We start from the raw sequence: 22,647 nt of genomic DNA, 5'->3' as shown, positions 1-22,647 counted from the left end.
TGAAACTATTTTTGGATTGTGCTAAAGATTTTGTCCTGCCATGTTTTTTCCTTGTGAAACAATTTTTCGCGTTACGTAATTTTGCCGCTTTTTGCCGTAATTATCTGGTCTAGTTTCCCTCTTCTCTCATTCTGCTCAAATTGCGTTTCCAACAGTTTCTCAGCAAAGCAGTCAAAAATGAACAGAGTCAATATTGAAAAACGAAAGCAAAAGATGAGCGGGATTAAGCCCTATTTTTGATGCTCAGTATTGGAACTTTGTTCTAATTGGTCCTTGTAACCAGATCTACTGTTTATTGCTAAGTTGAATCTAGTCCCTGTATCCTCTCATAAAGAAAGAAAAGTATGTCTAACTACGGAATCCAATCAAAATAGGACGCTTTTTAAAAATATTCGTTTGTAGATCAATTGTTTTTCAATCTCAATTGGAATTATGGGTATCTATGGTGGCTATTTTCCGGCAATCTGCCGTATATGTTTAAAATTATGGGAGGATTTTTTGGCATTATAATCATTTAAAAAGATAATTTATGATATAATAAAGTATATTTAACAAGTTTCAGAAGTAGGACAAACTCATTTGGCCATGTCTCAGCGGCCCGGAGGACTTGATATGAAATTATTACAACAGAACATGGGATCAATTATCAGCTCAAGAATATTGAAGCATGCTTGTAATACCGACTGGTAATTTGTAATCAGATTATTGAACGAAAAGATCAAGGGGAATAAAATGGATTTTTTGGCATTGGGTGAGTTGTCTTGTAACTTTAATTAGTTCAAATACTTCCAATATCAATAAGCCAAATCACGCATCTTCGCAGATAAGCGTCTTTCCGATTCTTATCTTGCATTAAAGGATCTGCTTACGGCATTGAATGACTAGGGAAAATATACATAGTTCACGTCACTCAGAACAGTTATAGATAATGTACGTCACTCAAGAATACTATTAGTCAAAAGCTAGCTAGTCTTAGTTTGTAACTTTAACTAACGACTAATACGGCGTTTGTAGGTAGAAGATACACCCGACTATGAAGGCCAGAATTTGGAAATAGAACTTTCCACATCCCGTAATGCTTCTGTTCATCGTGTCCTCATCACTTGTTTTTTATATGCGTTTTTGGGCCGAACAATTCTCTTAATAAATATTGAATGGTTTTAACGGTTGTGAGTATTGCAGAGTTACAAGTATTGAAACAGTTGCTACTCAATTTTAACTTGCTTCGTGATACTATCCAAATTTTTAATCAGTTTTTGCATGTTAATGAACTATGTAAAAAGCAAAGCAGCGGACTACTCTAAGTTGTCTTAAGTGGCGTTTTAGACCGGTTTTTTTTTCATTTTTACTAGTTATATAAGGCACTCCAACGGTTAATACTTGCTAAATTTTTCAAAATTCAGTTTCCCTGAATTGTAACGAGAACCAAATTGCACTCTATGGTAGTTCACTTTCTATACAGCCGTAATGAAGTGGTTTGTACAACAGTTTGACCAATTAATGGTTCCGAATCGTATTTTATTATGTTGCACAAGGGGACGGCATATAAAGTTCCGACCCAGTTTATGTAACATTTTAAAATTGGAAGAAGTAAAAGCTTTATATCAGGACCTTGAATTCTAAACAAATTCCATTTGAGATTGTTCTTGAATATAATTTTGCTCCAACTTAGGGTTGCTCTACAACTAAAAGGTTATTAATGTGAAGGAAGAAACAAAGACTTCTAATTTTTGATTTTCGGCTTTTTCGATTTATTTTAACAGCCTTATCACAGTACCAAGGAGGGCGTTGTTAAAACTGAAAGTGCGTATCTTTTTCCTATGCAAAAGAGGCCTGGATTAGGCAGAAAACTGCATAAATGGCAAAAATACGTGTTTTATTTTTTTACCAGCTGTGATGATTAGCTTTTGCTTTTGATACACTTCAACTTAATGTTACTCTGCTTTTTATAAGGAAAATGGGGAAACTGGCGATAATTCCAGATTGTACGTTTTTAAAAAGTCAATAAACCTTCCATATTCCAAACATTAAATCTCCGGGAACATTCATATTGAAGTTTGCATAGATTGCTTGCAGCTTTAAATTGTGTTTTTAGACAATTGTGTTTTTAGAAGTGAGCATACTTTAAAATCAGTTTTTCATAAAAAAAAACGTAAAAAGGTCATTTTCACGTTTTTAACAATCAGGTTTTTAATCCTGCAATTAACGTATTATGGTTCTTAGAACCGACAAAAGGTATGTCTGTTTTAAATCGCATTTAAAACATTTTAAATTCTAGTTTTTTTTTGAAATTTAATGATTGAAAATTGCATTCTGGTTTATGAAAACTTTCTTGATTTCCAATTTAAGCCTTGTGTAGGCTTGAAACCATTAATTGATATGTAGTTATATACTCGCAGGTTATATGGGCGACTAAAACAAAAATTTATGAGAGTGAAAATACGAACTTAAAAATATCGGTAATGGAAAAGAGTTCTTCTTGAGAAAGACATCTAAACATAGAAATGATTAATTTTCATGCAATAACATGATATACCATGCAATGTTTCGAATCTTTATATTAAATAATTATAACGCTATAACGCATTGCTTATTTTTTAATACACCGAACGTAATAGACGAAAGAGATGGTTATTTGGAGAACCGTAATTGCGAGTTATAAAAACTTTTTTTGGAAACCATTCGTAGTCATGTTACCGCTGTAATGTTTCATTTTCGCAACTACAAACGGAAACCATTCTAGTTGTCTCTTATTGACCATCGAGGGTACTGGAGGCGTTACAAAATCATTTTCAAGTTTTAGTCAGCCTATCACAAAAAGACATACCAGCTTGATGCGAACATGTGAGAGAGCTTCAACTGAAATTGAATAAGGTGTTGGAGCGGCCTATACCCTATTCAAGATCTAATCAAAATCATAATTCATAAGGCACAATACATCTGCTAGAAGAAACTTTTCTCCCAAAAGAAATTTTGCTTTTGCATTTTTGACTATCATGAAAACTGATTTTAATGAACTAAAATTTATTCTCAGAATTAACTTTTGCTTCGGGCACCAAACCAATAATTAAGGGAAAAAGGTCGAAGTTGCAGTCGCTTAAACTTGTTTTGTCATTTGAAAACTAGTGTAAATCTATGATATTTGAAGGATAAATAAAAAAGATAACAGAAGTAGCAGTAGTATAAGACTTCAATTACCTTCTGAGGGTATAAACAATACTTCATTTTACAAGGCGCAAGAGTTCTTTGCTTTTTCTGCGTTCAGATAACTCGAAGCAACCACAATTACTATTTCTAAGTTGAACATTTGGCGGGAGTTGTCTCCGCACCTGTTTGACTGACTTGCTGTATTCTTGCTTTTACACTTTTACAGAGTTTCGAGAAACTGCCTACGAGCTTTGAAGCGAACTTTAAAGCTTGGCACTGATTTGATTGAGAAACTGATGCCCTGCTTAACAGACAACTGCCCTGTTAAAATCAAGGTGTACATTCCCTTGAGCTTTGAATCTACTCAATTGTTTCTATGGAAATTTTGCGCTGCTAGCAGTATAACTGACAATCTAAAGACGTATTCCTCAGCTGTTACAAATTCAATTAGAAAAGAACAGCAAACTTTAGCCATTTTTTGCAGAGCACGGAAGTATGCGAAAACGTTGAACCTATAAATGAAAGGAACTAAATCGTCAGATTTAAAAACTGATGCAGCTCTTGTCCAGGAGCTAGCTAAAAGGTTGATGTGGAAATTGAAGAAAATGTAGAACTGAAAAGAATAGGAAAATCCACCGGGCGTCAGTTGTTTTACATAATTTTAGAGAGCAAATGAAAAAGAGATTTTCTTCAAAACTCTGGCAATCTACGTAATGGTCCTGCATTGTGTATTTGTGTTGCCGGATTTATCGAGCAGAGCGCTTTCAGCAATATAATCTACGAATTGAAAATTGGCAATTGGAGAGTCAAAATTCTAGAAATACATACAGTATTATATGGAGTCGATTTTGCTAGAAGTGACTACAAGGTCAGTGCTGGCTAGCCACCTCCTTACTTCTCAAGAATGTGCAGAGTATCCTATCTATTAAAAAACGGCTGTCATTTTGTAGCCACCATTTCGTACGTTATCTCCTGCAATTGCTTTTCGAACTGAAACTTGGCTTGATAAAATGATATATTACTGTTGTTATTGGTAATCCTTCTATGTATTTGCAAGATCCGATCAAAACTACAGTCATCACGAAGGAATCATTGTTGCGTTCCTCAAAAATTTCTCGAAAGCTATCAAAATCAAATATTCCTGAACATCCGAAAACGATTGCGTCGTCTGGTTTACATACACGAGCCTAAGTTTTTGTTTTGTTCTCTTCTACTTCCCCAAAAGTTTCGCAGTTTGTCAAACCAATGGTTCCAGAACTCAGAATTTGCGCTATCATGTGTGAAGTAGAAAACAAATTACAAGGGAGAAGCTCAGATTCCATACATCGACTAATTTTTTATCTTAATCACACGAAAGTACAATAGGAGTATCTCATCGCCACACGGATGTTCAAACGCTCCTGGAGTTAATAACCGAGCAGTTACTTTTTGCGCAAATATTTGATCAACCATTTTAGACCTTGGTTTTGGCTCTTTCACAGATGAATGGGATTGTGTTATCAAGAGGTCAAGTTGCTCTGGTCATGACTCTATGTTTCTGTGTTTCGATGGCCTTCTTATAAATTATCGCTCATCGAGTGAGTTTTCACTGTTCTCGTTCGATGCAAAAATTTTCATTAATAATCTGCCTATCGCGAACTCGCTAACGACTGCCACAATTCACATTCGGCGTTGTAACAGCTCTAGATGGCACAAGCTCTCGGAAAAAGCCCTCCAGCTAAATGTAAATGCGAAACGAAGGAAAAGAATTGGTGCACCGTTATTCTTTTCTTAGGCAAAGATGCACTGTTTGAACAAACAGCTCTGCGAGTAACGTTCAAAGGCTCGAAAGCGAATTCACGGTTTTAATAGATATGGATTATCTAGTATTTCTCATCAGTGTTATCAGTTTCAGCACCAATGACGCCATTTCCTCGCTTAAAAAGTGGAATGGTAATAGCTATCTGCCTGGTTAAGTTTTTTAATGACATAGGGCTTCGAATTATTTTGATAAAGCCAATTTGTTTAACCGATACTTTAGTCCGGTCTTTCAATATAACTTCTTTACAAACGATTTACCTTTTGGAAAATTGGTCAAGCCCTCTGAATTTGAATTTAGCGTGAACGGTAGTCAGATCTTGCATGTTAAGGTGACTGATAGCTCCATAGCAATTTTTGACGGGGTACCACCAACTATCTTGTATAAAGCAGCTGACACTGTCAACGTTAATGTACCTTTTTTCGTACGTTGTTTAGACTCGGAATCAACCTGATGTCTGAAGTGCACCTTTGCACTCCAGTATTTAAAAAGAGATCACGGCCAAATGTCAAAAATTTTTGACTAATGTCTATGCTTTCACGGATTTCTCTGATCTTCGAAAATCTTCTCTTCAAGTATATATACGGTAAAATCTAGGACCTTCGTAATGCCCGGCAGCATGGATTTCATGCGAAGCATTCTACGGTGACGCAACTAGTCCTTTTCCTACACGAAATGTATTTGGATTTCGACAAAAATGTGGAGCAAGTTGTTATGATTTTTGCAAAGCGTTTGACTCAGTCAATCATTCCTGTCCCTCTTTAAAATTGCATCTTGTAGGTTTGGCAGAGATTTTGTGACTTTGCTCCCAGATTTCTTGCATGTAAGAGGTGGTTTGCCGCGGGGAAACGTACAAGGGCCTATCTTTTTCTCAGTTTATGTCGATATACTTCATATACCTGAATTTTGTAACGTATATTGTTTTGCCGATGACACAAAACTAATGTGGTGCGAAGATTCAAGCTTCCACGCTGTTCAAAGTGATTTATACGCGCTAAGACTGGTCATATTGCAACTCTATTAATTTCAATGCTGCCAAATGTGGTTATCTTCATTTCAGCAGGACTTCTACAGATTCTTTATTTATTGGAAGCGACTATATATCTCGATTTGATCAAATTACTGATTTAGGTATCGAAGTGTCCAGCACACTGAAGTGGAGCCATCATATTCAAATTAAACAATGTTCTGCTATATGGCTGCCCTGTCGGGTTCCCGGACATTATTCATCTGCGCAGGTTAGAACTCTTAAAACTGCAAGGTCTGAGATGGTCCTTTGGATCTGGGGGCTATGCTGGCCTGTGCTATAATGAACGAACAGAATGTCGGAAGTTTAATGATTTCTTCGCCTTTGACACCAATGTGCAAATACTAGTAATATGGACTTGGAACGTTTAGTCGTCTCGCGAGCAAGAAAACGGCTTACAGAGAAAAACTTCTTCCGGGTACAAAAAGTTGTCAATGACTCAGCTGATCTCCTGAGTGTCAGAGCAAGCTCCTTCAAATCGAAAGTCTTATGTCAAGATTGTATACATAGGTGTCTTTTGATCTTAACGAAAACGAAATGTGACATTATTAATACGTGTACTTGGGCTTCAAAATATAGATCTAATTTTTGCGCAAGATAGGAAATATTTCAATGTTTTTATTTATTTTTTAAAGCTTAATTTCTTTTGCCATGTTAGCAATACTTTTTTAAGATTATAATGCTGTAATATCCTGTTAAGGTAATTGACGTCTTTTACTACTAGTAGTGCTACTACGCCCCCCTCAAATTTAATATGGCCCCGTGTGTCTCTCAAATGCAAGTTATCCGATTTTGGTTGGTTTTTGTTTTCATCCGATGATTACCAGTTTAAGCTGTTTGTAAAGTTTAATTTATAAGTTTTGGTTCTTATTCAGTTTCTTCCACAGCAATAAACGAGTTTGTTTGCTGCAGAGTCATCTTCCTTTTTTTAGGGTTCGATTGGTAATTAAAGCGGTAGAAGAATTTCAATAAACATCGCTTATCTCTCAAAAAATAATTTATTGACACTCGGACGAAGTATAGTTGCATTTTTTGTAGTCATGTGCCTGTTTTTTATGCAAAATTTTGCTCACTTTTTTGTTCGAGAATATTGTTTCGCTCGCTTGAGGAATTTAGGGATTTTTATTCTGGTCGGTCTGTACCCTCTTTTGCCCCACTTTGATTTCCGACGGCGCGAAGTTCATTTGAAAGAAAAGATTGGCAAGCGATTGTATGAGCTCTATCATCTGATGTGCAAAAACGGTCTGAAAAGGTATAATCGGTTGATAATAATACAAAAGTAATGTTTCCTGATTGCAAAATTTTTGAAGACCAAAACATTTCATGTTTCAGTTTTTTTTGTTTCCGAACAAAACCTTCGGAAACATTGAAAATAAAGATTGCAGGCGTTGTTTGCAGCCTTCAAGTGTTATGATTGAAACATTTTGCATTGAGTGAGCATACTTTAAAATCAGTTTTTCATGAAAAAATCCTTGAAAAGGTAATTTTCACGTTTACTATCTGATTTTTAAACCTACAATTAACGTACTATTTAAAACATTTGTGGTTCTATTTGTATCAAAATCAAGTTGTTTCTAGTATATGAGAACTATCAATCGATGTAGTAAATAACTTGGTTATATGACCAAAACAAGATTGTATGAGAGTGAAAATGGGAACTTAAAAATATCATAACTTGAGAAAAGTTCTTCTGGAGAATAACATCAAAACTTAGAAAAAAATATTTGTCTATTAGCCTTATCTGCTATGCAATGTTTCGAATCTTTTTTTAAAATTAGTATTAGGGCATTGCTCATTTCTTGAACGCCTAGCTGTCTTTTTTGACCATCGAGAATACTAGAGTTGGTGAAAAATTATAAAAGTTTTTGTCTGTCTTTCACAAAAAATTATGCCAGCTTGATGTGCACATTTTAGAGAGCTGAAACTGAACAAATTTTTGAATACGTTGTTAAAGCAGCTTATTCCTTGATCAGGGTCTAATTAAAATCATAATCCATAAGGCATACACTTGTTAGAAAAGTTTTCTCACAAAAGAATTTTCGCTTTTGCCTTTTTTATTCGCATAAAAACTGATTTTAAAGAACTAAAATTTTCCCTTGAAAGTTTTGTTCGAGGTTTGAGTCAGCTTTTCTATGAAACTTTATTTACCATTCTTTTCTATCATACTTTATGATACCTGATATCTTTTGCGACTCGAATATCATTATAGGTTTTGACAAATCTTTAAAAGCCAAAACATGTGTAAGCGAGTTCAACTTTCACTTTTTCTTTTTGGTTATTGATTTCGGTGCTTAACGTTGGGCATTAGCAATGAGAGAACGCTCTTTCTGATGTATAATAGTTAGGTTCCGCTTATCGTTCAAGGTGAAAAAGTCAATCTGATATCCCTCCCACTAATCTGTCTCCCTCAACTACCCACTCACTATCTACCCCTGCCACCAGCTCTCACTATAATTCGAGTTGTTCTTGTATTAAAGCAGTTATCAGCATGACCTGTACTCTTTTGCATCTATCACCACAGAGCAATGATTAAGTATATGTTAGACAACTGCTTTGCTTATTGACGCGCTTTATTAATGGGTTAAAACGAGGCCAGCAGAAAAGTCGAAAGTAGTAGTCAAATGTTCTATGTATAAATGGAGTTTCGCTTGTTGTACAGCTGTATTGACGGACACAAAAATACAAACAATCCAAATAAGAGCGTGTTTGTTAATCATGCATTCAGTTTGCGTTTATGTAACTTCTCAACAAATTTTTTTGTCGAGTCCGTATTTCTTTAAGTAAATGTTGCATTCAGATTGTTATGAGTATACAGGCAATGCTTTAAATGTAAAGATGTGGATTTGATTTGTTTTCAATGATTTTATTTATTTATTTGATAGCTACGCATTTGATGGGTGAGTGAGGTGTCGCGATAGCTTTTCTATATCAGTCTAATTAAATACTCATCTTAAATTACGATAGAGAGGGCAATCTTCTTGCTTCATTTTATTAACAGAAAGTTCTGTTTGGATTACACTAATTGCGAACTGGGATTTGTTATACCATTAAACCTGGGTAATTTCAAAATTGGATGTAGAGTCTACACTTATTTTTAGCTGTCGTGTTCCTATTTTGTAAGTGACTATCGACTATGTCAACGTACATATAGCACATAAGGTTCCACTAATTTTACACCCGCCTTTTCACCATTCATTTCTCTTATTAGAACTATCCTGTATTCTCATTAGTTTCAAAGTAGACTGAAAATTCGAAATCGATAGTCAAAGAGGTATTTCTTTCGTCTTGAGTAATATCAGAGTTGGTAAACGCAAGGAGCAGTTTGCATAAATGGCGTGAGCTTCGCAACAGTTTCACAGCAACATGGCTTGATTTGCCTGTCGGTCAAACTAACAGAAAGGAATGGCAACTGTTTCCTTTTTCCTTAACCAGCGGTAACCGACATAAACCTTGTTTTCAACCAACATGCGTAAATAAACTGATGTGCATTTTTACACTGGTAATGGTTTAGCCTAATAAGAGGTGGAAATATCCATAAAAACAAGTGTTTTTAAAAATGTCGCAATCTGCAGTGCCAGATTTAACATTATCCTAACTTCATGTACAAAATGCCAAAAGTGAAAATGCACTGAACTTGTACAATGCGTGTTTAAAATGTTTGCATAACTCTGCATACGTCGCTCTAAACTTCTAAGATCTCGAATCGCGATGCGCTTCTCTATTAGTGCGAGAAATTCCCGCCGACTTCAACGTTATCTCGTAACCTTTAGTAACTATCCTATTATTAGTAAAAAATATTGATTTATGAAGGTCATATTGCACCGGGAAAAGGAATCAGCTGCATAGAAAAATTATGTATAAAAAGTAGCAATTTTAAATTATTTCAGCCGGGCCAACTCAGTGACTACTGACTCAACTACAACTGGACATCATGATTTGATAGTGTCGCCTAGATCCAGGTAAATTTCCTTTTATGTTTTGCTACATCAGTTGAGCTTAATTAACAATCTGCTCCCCAAACTTGCTTCGATTAACTTCAGGGGCACGTTTGTTTGTGCAATGACTTATCCTATCCTTGTTGACTTTTGTCACAGAAGTTGTGAAGTAAATTAAGCACGTGATATAAGGCCTTATTGCGTTTTTGGTTGTTCGATTATATAAAAACCGGATACTTCTACACGCGTAACGTCATTGGTGACATATTCAAGAAAAATAGATCAATGAAATGGTGTTAACCAAAGATAGCACCAGAAGAGGCAACTTAATGAAATAAAATTTTCAAATTCTTAAATTCTGTTTCTGTTGTTGTGAAGCCTTCAAAAGCAGCGATCGGAGTCCAGTGGACTCGGTGGATACCCGCTTAAACGGAAAGCGTATGTTTCATCAACTATGTATACAAATCCCTCCGCCCCACCCCTCTTTTTGCACTCTCCCCTCCTCTTTTATCCACTCAATACCCTCTCTTTGTGTGTTGTTCATTTTCGGCACTGCGCCCATCTTTTGAAACCTTAACCAGTCTTTATTCGCATTTTTATTACAGTGTCTGTTTTGAATTGATCTTGCTTTCTATCTCGTGACTTTCCTTGGCCAACATAACGGACGCGTTACACGAAAATATTAACTCCTCTTGAACGAAGTTTTAAACTCTTTTTGTATGTAGTATGTGTCATTTTATTTTTTGCTGAATATTCTTCTTTGCATGACCTAATTTGCGCTCATGTTCATAATTTGAAGCAGTGGAGCTCAAAGGGGGAAGTCTACCACTGAAAGTCAAATTTAATGTGCGCCAAAAGTGGTTTCTTTTTTTTCAATTTAACTAATTTGTCTATAGTAAGCTATATGCAAGGCATCCTATATATTAAACGCGTGAGCTCTAAATTTGGACAAACTTTTTGCATGTTTAAGGGGCCTCTCGAAGCGCATATTTAAGAGCCGCATTGAGCAGCATGGAGAGGGATATTTACTCGCCAAGAGGGATATTTACTGTCCTGGGTACTACATGTTTTTTTTCCTCCCGAACTAATTTTGAAGTTCTTAGTGTTCTTAACCGTGTTTTTCTGCAAAATTTTAGCCGTACAGATTTGCGCTATTCTAGAACACTCTTAGCCCTCAACTAAGTTTTCACGCTTTACTTTTTGATGTTTGCGTAATCTCAGATGCTGTCCATCTGAAATATGTTCATTGGTAAGATAAAAGCGATTGTGAGAAACTGGTTTGTAGTGGTTATAGAGCAGTTTGTAAGATGAAAGACTGCTGAATGTTTTTCTGTTACCATTATCCATAAAATTGCTATGAAACAATGTTTTGAGTAGTTTTAGTCGTTTTGTCTTATCTTCCTTTTTATAGTAAATATCAGTCACAACTGAGCAAAATGGTCAACATACATGTTTTAGGGGTCCCTAACGTTACATGTTTTAAGGGTCCCTAATCATGCAACATAGCGTAATAAATGCGGTTTGAGACGCGCTTTAACAATGTACGTCAGGACTTGTCCTGCTATGTTTTTTTTACTTCGTTGAACAAAAAAATTTTTTGATTTACTTCATTTTGTTGCTTTTTCAACATTTTGCGTGAAATCTTTTTGACATCTCTAAGCTTGTTTCTCTCTTCTCTCATCCTGCTAAAAGTGATTTTTACATCAGTTGCTCAGCAAAGCAACTCAAAATGAACAGAGTCAGTATAAAAAATGAAATATGTTCATTGGTAAGATAAAAGCGATTGTGAGAAACTGGTTTGTAGTGGTTATAGAGCAGTTTGTAAGATGAAAGACTGCTAAATGTTTTTCTGTTACCATTATCCATAAAATTGCTATGAAACAATGTTTTGAGTAGTTTTAGTCGTTTTGTCTTATCTTCCTTTTTATAGTAAATATCAGTCACAACTGAGCAAAATGGTCAACATACATGTTTTAGGGGTCCCTAACGTTACATGTTTTAAGGGTCCCTAATCATGCAACATAGCGTAATAAATGCGGTTTGAGACGCGCTTTAACATCCTTTTTAAGCTCCTAATATGCAGATTTTGCGCTGATTAAGCTTGCGGAAAGCAAAAGAAAGCAAGTCACAAACGCCATTATCCATAAGTTTGCTGTAGAAAGAGCAAAGGACAAGTGCAATTCACATGAATAGCTTAAGTTATGAGGCCTATAGCTGTTACACGGGGGGGAATGGGTTCGAGCCCGAGTTGGTGCGAAACAGAAACCTTTGCTTCTTTTAACCTTCTATTCGTGTAAATGATTTTCTGGTTGTGGTTTTGCGGGCCTGCTAATCTTAGTGAAATATTGCCGGAGCCCTTGTTAAAGCAAGCTACAATCAACCTAATCCCACCGATTTAAAGGTTGTCTCAATATAAATGAGTGCGCACAAGTTTGAGAGTATTCCGGCAGTCGGTTATGCTTTATAAATTGCTCTTGAACGAAGTTCATAGCAATTATTTTAAACGTGTGTCTTTTTTATGTAAAATTTTCGCTTGACAATTTCGACCCTTTAGAGTGAATTTTACGCCCTCGACGTCTTGCGTTTCGCGTGATATAAAATTCTCTCTCAATCACAATTTCAAGCAGATGAACTCAATTGGCGGCAATTTAATACTAAAACTCAAATGAAAAGTGCGCCGAAATTGTTGTCATTTTTCACTTTAAATCTTAGTGGTATGTGTTAACCACTAATGTGGTTATTTGAAGCGCGCTATTGAAGCTCCTAGTCCCATTTAGCCTCCCCCTGGACTAAAGCAGGCTGCAATTGATTAGAGGTCCCACTAAATTGTGTTTAGTCAATGAAAATTCTTTGAATTGTACGTCAGGACTTGTCCTGCTATGTTTTTTTTTACTTCGTTGAACAAAAAATTTTTTTGATTTACTTCATTTTGCCGCTTTTTCAACATTTTGCGTGAAATCTTTTTGACATCTCTAAGCTTGTTTCTCTCTTCTCTCATCCTGCTAAAAGTGATTTTTACATCAGTTGCTCAGCAAAGCAACTCAAAATGAACAGAGTCAGTATAAAAAATGGAGTCAGAAATAGAAACGGGATGAACCCATAAAGCCCAATTTTAGATGCCCGCTATTTGAACGTCGTCGTTCTCATAAGTCTTAGTTACCATCTCTAATGCTTATTGGTATTGATAATAGTCCCTGTAGCCTCTCTCGAAGAAACCGAAGAATGTTCAACTACGAAATGCCATCAAAGTAAATCGGTCTTAAATATGTTGTGCAAAAAATTTTTTTTCAATATCTATTCTTTCAATCCCAATCATACTTATTGGACAAAAAAATGAAAATTCTTTGAATTGTACGTCAGGACTTGTCCTGCTATGTTTTTTATTTCGTCGTCGCGATTTTTGTTACGACCATATGACGTCACAACCTCTTTCAAATCTGCTTTTTGTTCATTCGTTCATGCAATTTCAACAGAAGTGCGTGCGTTACGTCAATTTTCGCTCTTAGTAGAGCGAGTTTTTTTTGTTCATTTGCGTGATTAAATTTTTGGTCTCACTTGACTTACCTGACTCACAAAAATGTCTTCCTCACTTTTAAATTGTATTTACTTTAATTCAAAGAGAAAACGTCAAATGGGTGTGTGTCACTCTAAATGAAGGTTATTAGAGAGCAGCTAATGGAGGCAGCAAAGATACTTTTTTTTGGTCTGTCTTTTTTACTGTTTTTTTTAAGACTGCAGATCTACGAAGCTATTGCGGCTATTTTCTGGCAATCTGCCAGCTATTTTGTTAGTATTCAAGCTTTGTAGCTAAAAATTTTGCATCGAATTATCTTCGATTTTTTTTTAATGATTCGTTGTTTTTATCAATGGAGAGACTTTGGCTGCAAACACTTTGCTCACCTGTACGTTCGCACACCCAGTTCTTACCTCCGAACTTCCACTTAAAGAGAATGAAGTGGTAGATCTCGCATTCAGCGACTTTAAATCCATAAAGGTAAATAAGCACTTCATTAGAAAACCACGTCGCCTCTCAATAATAGCATGAATGAGAAACTAAAAAGAACTGCAGGAAATGAGGACAAAATAAATGAAGTTTACATACATTTTTAAAAAAGTCTCGGTCATTAATGTCAGTAGCTGTGCTGTGATACTTAATTGAACGTACGCTTCATTTTGAAAATCGTTCTACGTTTTAAAGGTAGTATCAAAAAACAAAGCAAGCCTGAAAAATTCGTCAAATTTCTATATCAGAAACTGCATCGCTATCAATCGCTCTCGAATGAAGTTGGAAGCAACTTTTGTAGTTGCGTGTGTGTTGTTTTATTCAATATCATCTTGATCGTTGTAAATCTTCGAGTGACGTTATTCACACTTCACTTTCAGATTCAGTGTCGATAACCGAAATGAAAAACAGGCTAATCCCATATATCTTAATTACAGATGTGTGTTACTTTCACGTTTTTTTTTAAATTTGGTCTGGTTACCAGTTCTAATGCTTATTGCTTTTGAAACTTTTATTATCAAAAATATGGCTAACTACCGAATCTAATTGAAATGCCACGTACTTTAGATATCTTTTTAAAAATAAAAAAATGATTAATTTTTCATCTATTTTCTTTGTGATGGCCAACCGGGATCAATGGGTTCAATCACGGCTAATTTCCGGCAATCGTTTTTTTTTCGTTTTGGTAAGCTTATTTTGTTTTGAAGGCAACTATCTTGGATTCTTTTTACTTTGACAAGTCTGACCAGATTTTTGCTGCTATATCCTTTAGTTTCATCAACCAAAATATTTGTCCCATGGTGCATGCTTCCCTTTTTCGAAACATTCGGTATTGGGCGTGAACTTTTCCAAAAGTTCTTTTGGTTACTTCTATTCTTTTACGGTATCTGAAGGCCGTTAAAAATGAGCGAAATCGGTGATTGAATAAACTCATGAAGCTCAATCATGCATGCTTAGCTTGGTTTTATTAATAGCCGCTCTCATCATCTCAGCCGGCTATTATAGCGCTCCTATTTTTTTACAATTCAAAGAATTTGAATTGTATTGGGGCGCTGTGTTTTTTTTAAGATGTGTTCACACATTTTTCAATGGCTTTGATCTTTCAAAACGGGATGAACAGGTAAAGCCCAGCTGGCATTAAGTTTCATAAGAGGCCCAAAGGGAGCTTCAGTAGTCATTCAAGTGCTTAGAGTGGTGCAGCTGCTGGGATGGCCTTAATGGAAGTTTAGAAGGTCATTTTTAGGAATTTTTGTGCTCAAAATGTTGCAATTTTTCATGTTTTTTGTGTTTTTTTTATTTTTTTTGTTTTAGTCTTACGTTGAAGTTTTTGAAAAACGATGAAGGGCTTTTGGGAGACGAAATAGCTTGTTATGACCATTCTATGAGTTATATGTTTTGGTACTACAAATACAAATATGCAAAGTGATACTAATTTTTGCAATTTTTTTCAAGTTTTTTTTTAAATTTGTCATTTTTCAAGTTTATCCAGCTTGAGGGGCCAGGAAATGTCCCTTGTGGTTTCACAATAGAGCACTGCTTGGTTTTTGGTAATAATGGATTGGTTTTCAACATTTTAATGTCTCGAAATTCGGCATTTTTTAAATATAAAATTTGCAATTTTTTCAAGGTTTCCTAAAGTTTTTGTCAATTTTTGATATTTGTCCATTCTCAAGTGCCAGAAAACTTATTCTACGGTCTGATTTAAAGTTGCTGCATGATTGTTGGCTTCAATGGATTTGTTATCAACAATTTAGCTTTTTGAATTTTAGAAATTTTTAGATAGAATTTGCAATTTCAAGTTTTTTCAAAACATTTGTCTTATTTTCAGTTTTTCTTGCCTCAGTATCCAGCTAGCCTCATCCAGGGTTTGTTAATATGTTATAATATAGCTGCTAGGTAGCAATTGAACGGTTTTCAACATTTAAATAGAACGAATTTCTATGTTTGAAATTTGAGATTTTTTCTAAAAATTTTTGCCTATCGATCTTCGAGCCAATGAATTTTTTAATGCGTGGAATTGGGTTAATGGATAGCCTCTAGAGACACAGAAATGATTCTGAAGATATTAATATCACAATTTTCAGAAAAATTTTGTTAAATTCTGCAATTGATTTCCGTTTTATATTTTTCGGTCATTTTTGAGTTAATCGATCGGCCAATGAATTTTTTTCAAGTCATGCAGATATAATACTGGACCGATTTCAAAAACAAAAAATGGTCTTCAACATATTTTTGAAACCTGTATTTTTTAAAGCAATGAATCTTTGTCTAAGGGACAAAAGCTTCAAGAGTTTTAGTAATGAGTATGTTTTTGTTTAGTTTGTTTGATTGTTTTAGTTTCTCAATTTTTTGAGATGATTTTATTTGTATTTTGGCTGGCTTTGTTCAATTGATCTGCGTGTCAGGTAGAGAAATTTTAAGTTTTTCATTCAATTCTTTTAATTGTATTTCAGTGCTTGTCCTATGTTTTTTCCTTCGTCTAACAGATTTTTGTTTTGTCTTACCCTGACTTCTTGGAATTGACTTTTTCATTGACTTACCTCAATCAAAAAATGACTTCTGAACTCACTTATGGAACTCTAAATTTTATGAACATGTACTTGTTAAAGGTCAATAGTGTGCATCTAAGTAGTGCCAAACGGAAAATATCCTAATTTTGAAAAGCCCTATTAGGGCTTTTCAAAATTATAGCTGCTAGGTAGCAATTGAACGGTTTTCAACATTTAAATAGAACGAATTTCTATGTTTGAAATTTGAGATTTTTTCTAAAAATTTTTGCCTATCGATCTTCGAGCCAATGAATTTTTTAATGCGTGGAATTGGGTTAATGGATAGCCTCTAGAGACACAGAAATGATTCTGAAGATATTAATATCACAATTTTCAGAAAAATTTTGTTAAATTCTGCAATTGATTTCCGTTTTATATTTTTCGGTCATTTTTGAGTTAATCGATCGGCCAATGAATTTTTTTCAAGTCATGCAGATATAATACTGGACCGATTTCAAAAACAAAAAATGGTCTTCAACATATTTTTGAAACCTGTATTTTTTAAAGCAATGAATTTTTGTCTAAGGGACAAAAGCTTCAAGAGTTTTAGTAATGAGTATGTTTTTGTTTAGTTTGTTTGATTGTTTTAGTTTCTCAATTTTTTGAGATGATTTTATTTGTATTTTGGCTGGCTTTGTTCAATTGATCTGCGTGTCAGGTAGAGAACTTTTAAGTTTTTCATTCAATTCTTTTAATTGTATTTCAGTGCTTGTCCTATGTTTTTTCCTTCGTCTAACAGATTTTTGTTTTGTCTTACCCTGACTTCTTGGAATTGACTTTTTCATTAACTTACCTCAATCAAAAAATGACTTCTGAACTCACTTATGGAACTCTAAATTTTATGAACATGTACTTGTTAAAGGTCAATAGTGTGCATCTAAGTAGTGCCAAACGGAAAATATCCTAATTTTGAAAAGCCCTATTAGGGCTTTCTCCTTATAGAGCTTATGTGTCTCATAAAAATGATGTGTTTATGTGTTTCAATTCATGGAAGGCCCCAAGTGTCTATCGCGGCTATTTTCCGGCAATCTGCCGGCTATGTTTCGTTTTGGTAAGCTTATTTTGTTTTGAAGGCAGCTATCTTGGATTCTTTTTACTTTTTCAAGTCTGACCAGATTTTTGCAGCTATATCCTTTAGTTTTATCAACCAAAATATTTGTCCCATGGTACATGCTTCCCTTTTTCGAAACATTCGGTATTGGGCGTGATTTTTTTCAAAAGTTCTTTTGGTTACTTCTATTCTTTTACGGTATCTGAAGGCCGTTAAAATTGAGCGAAATCGGTGACTGAATAAACTCATGAAACTCAATCATGCATGCTTAGCTTGGTTTTATTTTATCCATTGTTACTAGGTCTATTTCTCGACTGTTAATTGCTTAAGTTGAGGAGAATATGATTTTACTATACTCAATATAAATCAATTAAGTGGTCTGTAATCAGCTGATACCGCCTACAGTCATAGTTATTTTGGCAGGCTATAACCTGTCTCCTGCAGCGTTTGGATTTAAAGTCTGGAATTCATAAACCCACTCATCTGTCTTTTTAGAATAGTTAGACTGACGTCAGCCTGTTGTTTTTTGGAGACAAAATTGAAAAATTGTTGTATTGATTATTTGCTCTCAAACGAATTTTGCAGCAATTATATTAATCCTGTTGGTCTTTTATCTTATGCGATTTTTCGCTTGACCGATTATTCGTCTGACCCATTTGACTTTTCGTCCTTAAAAACGGGATGAACAGGTAGCGCCCAGCGGGCATTAAGTTTCATTAGAAGCCCTAGGCCGCGTTTAGTAATCCTTCAAGTGCTTTTTGTTAATGATTTCAAGAACCATTTTAAGAGCTCTATGTTTTGGTAATCCAAACAAAAACACGTAAATTTATACTAATTTTCACATTTTTTGAAGCTTTTTGAATTTTTTCTCATTTTTTGAGTTTTTCAGCCCTAGATGTCAAGGAACCTCCTCTAATAGATTACTGCTAAGTGCAAAGTTTCTAGTGGTAATGGAATGATTTCAGCATTTGGACATCACAAATTTAAGCATTTTTTTGGACAAAACTTGAAATTTTTTTCAAATTTGAAATTATTTGTCATTTCTGGGTTTCTCCAGCCTCAAGAGCCAAGGAACGTCCTCTAGGGTTTGATATTGGTTTACTGCATAATTTCTTGGTCAATTTGAGTGTTTTTCAAGATTTTGATATCACGAATTTAAGCAATTTAGAAAAATTATTTGCAAATTTTTCAAGTGCTTTTTGATTTTTTTATGTTTGCAAATTAGTCAAAATTTGTTGATTTTTTTTTAACCTGCACCGAAAAATCATGTTAAAAATCATATTTTTTGCCTGCACCGCGGCCCATGGGCATCCTCTGAAGTTTGATAATAAGCGGCTGCATAGTTTCTAAAGTTAATGGAATGGTTAGTTTTGGAATAATTATTTTGTTCTAAGTTTATGGAACTTTATGTGCCAGTGAAACTATTTAAGGCTTGAATTAAGGTAATTGGATAGTCTCTTGAGACAACGAAATCGTTCTGAAGATATTTATATCACGAATTTCGGCAAGATTTTGTTAAAATTTGCAATTGTTTGAAAAAAGTTTGAATATTTTTGTCTTTTTGTGAGTTTAACAATCATTACTAGCCAATGAAACTTTTTTGGTATAGCAGATGGTTTAAATGACAGAAATCCCGAGACAAGAAATGGTTTTCAACATCTTTCACTGCTAAATGTAGAAACCTTTCGAATTTTGCACTTTGTTTTTTTTCTGTGATTTAGTTACTAACAAGGCTAGGAAACTAGAAGTTGCAGCAGAGTCGAATCTCATCAAAAATATTCCTAGCTCTTTTTCTCTGTTGACTGGGGTTTCTTTCCTCTTTCTCGTTCACGTTTTATCTCTCGCACACGATCTCTCTCTCTCTCTCTCTCCTTAATTCTTTTTTTTGATGCCGCACTTCAGCCGCTTTTATGCTGCGTGATGTCATCATCTATTACCATCATTAGCGCTGAATTATAGTAGAAGTTTATGAACATGTGTTTTATCGTAAATGACTTAACTGACGCTTTTTAAGAAATCATTGTCAATTTCTCTCAAGCGGAGTTTGTAGCAATTATATAAGTAATGTGGTCTTTTTTACGCGGTTTTTCGCTCGACGAATTTTTTGTCTGACCCATTTGACTTTTCACCTTAAAAATGAGATGAACAGGTAGCGCCCGGAGGGCTCAAGGGCTCTTAGAGCCTCTTTTTTTACAATACTGTCCAGTATCCAATTCAACTGAACTGCTTTTGAGACATAATTTTATGGTGTGAAGAGTTTGACCTCCCCCTGTCACCCCCACCCCAAATTCACCCCAGGCAAGTAAACCAAATCTAGCCTCCCTAAACCGTACCTAGCGCTAGTCGTTTGAGCGCAATTCGCTCGACGTTAGTCTGTTATGTTTATCACTTTTTGTCGGTCGTGCTAGAAACTATTTTCTTGTACGAAATTGTGACTAGAACTTTCAGACGTATTGCTTGTTTTGATAATGAGAAAGTCGACATATAAAAATTCTAGACGACATAGGTTGTTAAAGATTGAGGAAAGTTGACATCATGGCTCTTAGTAATCAGTCTAAGACAGTATATTGTTCTTAGGAACCATTGAGATCACGTTTGATTCTTAGCAATGCAATCTTCTGCAATTATTGCCACATCTGCCTGTGATCATCCTTACTGTCATTGGAAGATCATTATAAGAAATTTTGACATTTCCTACCATTACCAGCTTAAATTATGTGGTCTCCATTAAGGGGTCAAAACATAATAAAGAATTACACCTTCAATTAAGAACTAGGCTCACTAAACTATGGCTAGATACTGACGAAGCCAAACTCTCGGCGGTCGTTTGAGAGCAATTCGCCCGACGTTAGTCGGGTTTGTTTTTTTTGTATTTGGTGATGACGGATTCGCAAGTTCAAATGACTTTCTAGATTGAAGCTGATGACTTTCTAGATTGAAGCTGAATTTTATCTATTTAACATTTTTCTAATGAATATCTTACATGTACCGAAAGCTTAATTTGGAAGTGTTGCGTTGGTAAAATGTTGTTCTACAAAGTTGGAACTTAATTGTAATATTGCTCAGGATTACGTAAAAGCATTCTAATCAAAATAGTTAGCGAATCAAATAATCCGTGCATGTTTTAGTCTAGTTTCTCATTTTTCTCAATATTGTTGAAATTAACCTAACAATAAACTTGTTTGTAATCTGTTTCATATTTCTTTCTTTTAGAAATCATCCATCGCCTAGGTTTGTTCCACTACGTGACTCACTTGTATAGATAGTATAGTTCCGTGAGGTTGGAGAAATTCTGAAGAGCTATCGGCCATAAAATTTAGTTGATTTGATTAAAACATGCTTCGTTTTCCCCTAGAAATTTTATGGCAAATACATGAAGCACTCTTAAGCTGCAGAATCAAAAATGATTGCATACATTTTAATGCCCGCTCTAACCCTAAAAAAAACTAGGAACGAAGTCTTACAGACTAATGAGAAACAATAAAGATTGGAAAATGATCGAGGAATATGGATTTAAAATTAACGTTAATGCAAATACTCTTAGCTCCCTTTTCTTTATATTTGGTTTCATCTTCAATTTAGTAATAGCATAATTGCAACCATTTTGTGACTCATTATTTAGTAACGGTATACTGCTATGCAAATCATCCTTACTTATTTTCTAAACTGTTCTCACCTGCACCCGAGTAGATTTTGGTACCAAGTACAATTTGTTATTGACCTTAATTTTTCAGCATAATTTTTCTATGCAGTAAAACCTGCTTATATTTGACGGAATGTTATGTTTTTAATATGCAATGAATGGAATATCCGTGACCTATAATATCTCCTGCTTATATCTGTGTTAATTAGTAACTGAATTATCTATCATTATTCGATTAGTGTCTATGTTTGTTGGCAATCTTAGATGTGGGTGTCTGATTTCATTTCTAGTTTGCTTTTCCTCATTTGAAGAAGTCTTTTAAATCTATTTATGTGTTGTGATTTCAGGCAAGTGAGCACCCTTGATGTGCTCTTTCCGAGAGAGGGACCCACTGCAGTTTCCCTCAAAAAGAAATCACTCACAAGCGAGAATAACCTTTTAAACATAGACGAAACTGCAGGACTTTTGATCAATGCTGCAGCCCAAAGTCTGCCCTTGTCCAAGCCACAGTTTAGAGAAATTCTAAAACATACGCTGATTGACAAGCAGCTGGATGACTACCAGAGGATCCAGATTACGGAACAATCGTTGGATTTCACTACTGTTAGTATCGTTGGAAATAGCTTTTGAATTGTAATTGTGACAAACCAGTGAGCGGAGTAGCTTTATTTGCTAACTATTTTGTTGGTCGCCTCTGCTTTTTAGGCGCAGTTTTTGAGTGGTTTACTAATAGCCGTCGTCAGCTTCCTAAAGGCTATTATTTAGGTAATCTAGCTTTTTTCCAATCCAAAAGGTTTTGATTTTATTGTCTTTTTAATATGATCTGTTCAAGCTTCTTCGACTTTTTGATTCACTGAGAAGTCAAATTACAGTTGTGATTTTAGTCACGCTAGAGTAGTAAAGGGAGTGGCAAAGCGAGTCGGTTTGATGCATGAATTTTGGGTTTTAAATTTTCTACGTGCGATAATTTGACTTCTGTTTTCACGATTTTTCTCTTAAGTGCTATTAATTGCTCTCAAACGAAGTTTGTAGCAATTATATTAGTCATGTGGTTAATAGCCGCTATCAGCTTCTCAAACGGCTATGTTTTAGGCGCTCTCTTTTAGCGATGGCTGGGGCTGTTATTGGCCTTCTCTTGGTGTTTTTTTTATTTCGTTGTCCAGATTTTTGTTACGACCATATGACATCACAACCACTTCAAATATGCTTTTTGTTGATTCGTTCATGCAATTTTAACTGAAGTGCGTGCGTGACGTCATTTTCGCTCTTAGTGGAGCGAGTTTTTTTTGTTCATTCGAGTGATTGAATTTTTGGTCACACGTGACTTGCCTCACTCTCAAAAACGACTTCCTCACTTTGACTGTTATTTACTTTAATTCAAAGAGATATGGTTAAGTGAATGTGTGTCACTATAAATGAAGGTTATTTAAGAGCAGCTAATAGAGGCAGCAATAACATAGATTCGTAATCAAAATATAACATCTCAGCCTTCAA

The 22,647-nt window shown here is 35.0% G+C and overlaps 1 protein-coding gene across 8 annotated transcripts in view; it reads left to right on the top strand.

Moving 5' to 3' along the window:
• Positions 1–22,647, top strand: part of LOC142349558 (AMP deaminase 2-like) — a 71,199-nt gene that overhangs the window by 16,021 nt on the left and 32,531 nt on the right. For 2 of the 8 annotated variants that reach the window (XM_075401193.1, XM_075401189.1), the window contains exons 3-7: positions 8,855–8,869; positions 9,860–9,931; positions 10,286–10,345; positions 20,724–20,741; positions 21,501–21,756. In XM_075401193.1, the coding sequence (XP_075257308.1) occupies positions 8,855–8,869; positions 9,860–9,931; positions 10,286–10,345; positions 20,724–20,741; positions 21,501–21,756 (421 nt within the window). The remainder of the gene's footprint in view (positions 1–8,854; positions 8,870–9,859; positions 9,932–10,285; positions 10,346–20,723; positions 20,742–21,500; positions 21,757–22,647) is intronic. The other 6 variants (XM_075401191.1, XM_075401194.1, XM_075401192.1 and 3 more) reach the window with 6 other exon arrangements.

Source organism: Convolutriloba macropyga, chromosome 11 (assembly GCF_964194025.1).
Source record: "Convolutriloba macropyga chromosome 11, txConMacr16.3, whole genome shotgun sequence".
In the NCBI taxonomy this organism is placed as follows: Eukaryota; Metazoa; Xenacoelomorpha; order Acoela; family Convolutidae; genus Convolutriloba; species Convolutriloba macropyga.
Note: the sequence above shows the minus strand (reverse complement) of the source record. Positions and strands in the feature narration are given on the sequence as shown.